At 36.4% G+C, this 5,160-nt stretch overlaps 1 protein-coding gene across 4 annotated transcripts in view; it reads right to left on the reverse strand.

Annotated features, from left to right (window-relative positions):
• Positions 1 to 1,028, reverse strand: part of LOC113463770 (WRKY transcription factor 71-like) — a 1,996-nt gene extending 968 nt beyond the window's left edge. Inside the window, exons 1-3 of one of the 4 annotated variants that reach the window (XR_005514046.1) lie at positions 732 to 903; positions 236 to 340; positions 1 to 124 (exon numbers count right to left, since the gene is read on the reverse strand). The exon at positions 1 to 124 is cut by the window's left edge and continues 968 nt beyond it. Coding sequence is in view for 1 of the 4 variants with exons in the window: in XM_026810546.2 (XP_026666347.1) it covers positions 1 to 124; positions 236 to 340; positions 948 to 979 (261 nt within the window). In the remaining 3 variants the exon portion in view is untranslated. Of the gene's footprint in view, positions 129 to 235; positions 341 to 536; positions 904 to 947 lie in introns of those variants that run through there. The other 3 variants (XR_005514045.1, XR_005514047.1, XM_026810546.2) reach the window with 3 other exon arrangements.
• Positions 1,029 to 5,160: the final 4,132 nt, after the last annotated feature.

Genomic DNA, 5,160 nt, shown 5'->3' on the forward strand with positions numbered 1-5,160 from the left:
AGGTCGTGGAGAGGGGTGGTCGTGCGCTCCTTGATAGATGACTCTTATGCTGCTTGGGTCTGAGGGAAGCCATTCAAGTCTCTTTTTGGCCTTGCATCGCCTGTTTCGGCACTTGAAGTAGCTTCTATCTTGGAAAAATCATGACAGATAAGAGATCTATCTATCTATCTATCTATCTATATACATGTCTTTTGAAGGTAATGAAAAAAAAAACACTTTCTCAGATATGTTATACCTGTTCTTCCTTATGTTTTGGATGAATTTCTGGCCATATTTCTTCCATTCATAGCCATCCTCGGGCATCATGGGACTGCGGCCTTCTCTAGCATCTTCTCCTTCCCTGGCAACATGAAGATTTTGCATTAATCATCACTGGAATGGAATGCTCTTAAGATCTATCTGGACCAACGTCTTCATAAGAAAACAAGTATATTTGTCTGAAGAAGTGCAGACACCGGATGGAGCAATAGTTATAGGAGGAAGAAAGGTGATAAAGGTAGAAATAATTGGAGACATATGGGGATAGAAGTTCTAACCATGGAAATGGAGAAAGAGAGAGAGCCTTAAATAACATAGGTACATCAGATGTGAACGCCTAAAACACTTACATATATATATATATATGCATGTAAATAAATTGGCGACCACACTCAAAACTTCCAAAAAGCTCGACGGAGAACTCTCGAGTGAGATTCACCCACATGCAGAAGGTTTTAAATATGATGGAAGACCTTGTAGTATTACTTGAGGTGGTGGTGATGCCGTTAGTAGATCGTGAGAAGTGAAAGAAGGGGAAAGAACAAATCATAGGTGCTCTTCAAAATGATAAATTTACTGAAAATAAGGACAACATGTAATCATACTAGATATTTGTGGCAGTGGAGGCGGCTGTGGTTAGAGATTGAGGGGGGGGGGGGGAATTAAGGACATGGTGGGAGGAAGCATACAAGTTTGTGGCTGGAGGAGTTGTAGCAGCCATGGGGTGACTTCCCTTTGAAAAATGAATTAGAGGCGGTTCAATTGTTGGCAATCAAGGCATATTTTGAACTTTCATTTGAATGGTGGTGGGCTTCTTATTACAGCCTTGGCTTTTATATCACGTCTTTGTCGCACCAAGGCAGAGAGAAGTTTCATCACTTGCTCTACGTCACCTCAACTCGTCACCATTCAATTTCCAAGATCACCTGCTGCGAAGGTGTCCCATCATAATGGTGAGTAGGGTCCAATATTAAGCGACCACTGCTTCATGATACCCTATATGATTTGCACCATACAATACCTAATGCTCTATCAGAAAATGGACAGCTATCAACAGCGAGGTGCCGTGTATGGCAGGTTAGCCTATCTTGTTTGATCGTGGAGGACATCGAGTACTGCACACCACTTTACGGTACAAACCATGCATTATAGGGGATCAATGCTCTTCGTTACTAGAAGGTAGTAGGTTATTATCATAAAAATAGTGAAGTCTAACTTTTGTCAATCTTATCTATCCCATAATTGTTATGTGATCGAACAAGTTAAAAGATCATTTCTCCTAGAGGTCCACCACGAAGCCGCCTCCTCCCCACCCCACCCAACCTTTCCTTTTCATTTTTTTTTTTGGATATTGAAGTTGTAAACTAGCAAGGTCAGGAGATTTAGATGAAAGGATATTAATTCAGAAATTATTTCTGTTCAAAGCAATTAGTTGAGTTGGGTTAGAGTCTAGGATAGGAGCTAGGGAATCTTTGAAGAGGTTATGACTTTGCACGCCTGCCACAAAAATCATTGAAAAAATATGTTAACTTCTTCCTTAGGATGTCGACGTGGAACAATTTTCCACGCTTGTCCGTGTGTCGACGTTTTCAACTTTTTCTACATATATTTTTTCAATGATGTTTTTCTACTCTCTTTCTTAACTATGATTGTATACGTAGATAGGAGAAGATGGATATCCATTCTTTATCAGCAATCCTTCTTGATCTTTATTGGAAGAGGGTTGGTACAAGGTGAATGTGAATGGAGATATTTTTGCAAATACGTAGAAGTCAATATAGGTGTAGTGACTGGAAAATTCAAAGGAGATTTTATTGCAGCTATATCATGGAATTTTCAAACATGCTATTCTAGTGGACCACATAGAAGCACTGGCTTCAGAAGGGAGCTTGTTTTACTCAGAGCTTGAGGCTTTATTTGCTGAATCTAGAATGAGATTCTTTAAAGGTGTGCAAAGCTTTTATCTTCAAAAGAGCTGAATCTTTCTCATCTTAGAGTTAATGTTTAGAGTTTATGCATTGCTCTTCAAGATTATAATGCGTCACTTGTTAAAAGAGAAGGCGACTTTGTTGCTCATACTCTTGCACTCCTTACTTCTCAAATGGTAAATAGCTCAGTTTGGATTGAGAAACCTTTGGACTCTCTTTTATCCTTTGTCATCGAATGATGTAATGTTTTATTAATAAATTTATGTGGTAGTCCCATTTTGATGATTATAACTGAGAGAATTTATATATCTTAGATGGTTTGAAAAATAAAATTATTTGCATTCTAGAGAGTGACTATTCACACCCCTTTTAATTTATATTCTATAGCAGGTTTTGATTCTTGATATATAGTACAAGTATTAAAAGACTTTATCAACACTAATAAAATTAATAGAGTGAGCTTACAGAATCTCATATACAAAGGATTATTTTAGTACATGAGATACTGAATTCTAGGCCCATATGGTTAAAGCGTTACTGTTTTTAATTTTTTCCTCAATAATCTATTATAAAAAATAAAAAAGTAATTAAAATTATTAGTTGATATGTCTATATTGTACTGACCAATATTTCAAGATTCCTTGGTTCATATATTTATAAGCTAAGAGGATGCAGTTGGGAATGGAAAAATAGATGATTTGATCGATGAAATTGCACTTCCAAGATCAACATATAAATATAAGTAAACTGTACCAAAGAATATTTTGGTTGGTGAAAGAAATTTTCTCAAAAAAAATTATTAATATATCAAAAGACTACTCCATGTAATGCATTAGACGTATATTTATTGGACATGATCTTGTAATCCTAATTCAAGTATTAAACATGATATAGAATTATACTCGAAATAAATTTCGACAATAAGGAAACATGCAATATTTTCTCTAATGAAAAATTCATAAAAAATTTGGAAACTAAAATATTTTCCTTATTAAAGTCTTTGCACGTGAATCCTATGGCTCCTACAATGCTTGGCATACTTTAACTAATCATGGTGCCTATTGGTTGTACTCTGTGCTGCATCATAAAACCTCATTTTTTACAAGCTGATATCTTGGCTAATCGTAGTATATGTTGGCTGCACTTTATGCTGCATCATAAAACCTCTGATATCTTGGCTTTTGTTATTTTTAGCTAGTTGTTTTGTGTAAAGTCCTAGTTGTTACCATGGTGCTTACTTTCTGCCATACATGACAAATAATTCTTCTAAAAAACAACGATCTCCTTGTTCCCTCATAAGAATTCTTAGTTTTCTTTTTTCCTTTTTTGGATAAACCACGAGAACTCTTTTGTCGACAACTCTCTAGATGCCAATTTGGCTCTGTAAGAACTCAAATGGCTCTTACAACACCAAGCCAACATAAATCACTAAGCAAATACCTTCCAAGGAAGTGAACTATTAATGGAGAATTCACCTAGAAATCATCTCTTCTAATCAATTTAATCATCTTCCCCTGGTTGGCAAATTCACCCAAATGCCACTTTGGTGATCTTTATCCTGGGATAATGTGATCCGCAATGATCTAAGACTACCATATTTGGTATGCTATGTTTCAATGATTAAATATTTTTGGATATCAACGAATAACCTGTTTGATATTCAGAGAGTAAAATGGACTTGCATTATCCTCTCCAAAAAGCCGTGGACTTGCCTCAAGGGACCATATTTTTCGGACCCTGGACTGTCTTTTCTTTGCAATGGGCTCCTTTCAGTTGTTGGCCCAATATAAGATGGGCCTTTGGGACACTGGTTGTAAAAGGAATTCTATCTGTCAAAGCTCAACAACTTTTTTCTCGATATTATATCATGGTTCGATATCATTTCTAATCAATAAAACTCAAAAATAGTAGTTAGGGACCAAGGGTTACTGTCCAATTAAAGGGCCTTAATATACTCGTGGATTATGGACTGAATTTTCAGTGTCAATTTTGATGTTTCAAGCAATGTTCGATTAAATCTAGTAAATGTTTCTATATTAGACTTCTCTAAGTTGGACATATGGCATGACGATGTTGTAGGACACCAGAAAAATTGTATCATTCTTGGTTGTGGATATATAGAAGTCTTGTGCTGGGGCAGTTCTTTGTGTTGCAAGCCATACTCTGGTTCATCATCATCATTCAGGCCTGTATCCAATAAGTCTCAAGCCATTTTGTAGTGGGCTAACAAATCCATCATGCTATATGTATTTCAAAACCCGAACTGCATAAGCTACAAGTAATTAAAGTTCATTTATTACTAGGATTGTTAGCAAATTATCGTGCACCACCTATGTGTGTGTCCGTATATATATAGGGATGTCCATTTAGATCCGGTTAGATTTATATTGGATGATGAGGATGCAACGATTCAAGTCATTAGATGTAATCTACTAGCTCTAAATTGCTTATACACCAAAAATTTTATAATTTGAAAATCTCTAGCCCATACATCAAATGGTCAAAAAATTAGACAATTTAAATAACATTAAATTATATTATTGAGAATAGGCCTCTCCTCACACCGTACCAGTTCATCGATATATTATTTTAATCGCTCGATGCATAGACTAAGAGTATCCAAATCACATGATATATCGTGCATAAGCTATTATCCAAATTATTGATATGGGATCCACACCGTTCAATCTAGATCTGATCATAAAGGAACAATGGAGTCCTATTTTGCTTCGTTCTTTCACTCTTGTTGCCCATATGGAATTTTTTGATGCAAGTATAGATCAATGAATTGGACTACATTAGCATATATCAAGGTGAACATCTAACCACACTGATGCAATAAATAGATTTTTGTACGATGTTATTCAATGAGCAGAGCCCAGGCTAGCCCGAGTCATGTCACGTACTGCAGCTTTGCTCAGCTTACAGCTAGAGGTGGGCAACGGGCCGTGCCGGGCCCCCCGGGCCCAAAGAC

This window comes from Phoenix dactylifera, chromosome 11 (assembly GCF_009389715.1).
Source record: "Phoenix dactylifera cultivar Barhee BC4 chromosome 11, palm_55x_up_171113_PBpolish2nd_filt_p, whole genome shotgun sequence".
NCBI classification, from domain to species: Eukaryota; Viridiplantae; Streptophyta; class Magnoliopsida; order Arecales; family Arecaceae; genus Phoenix; species Phoenix dactylifera.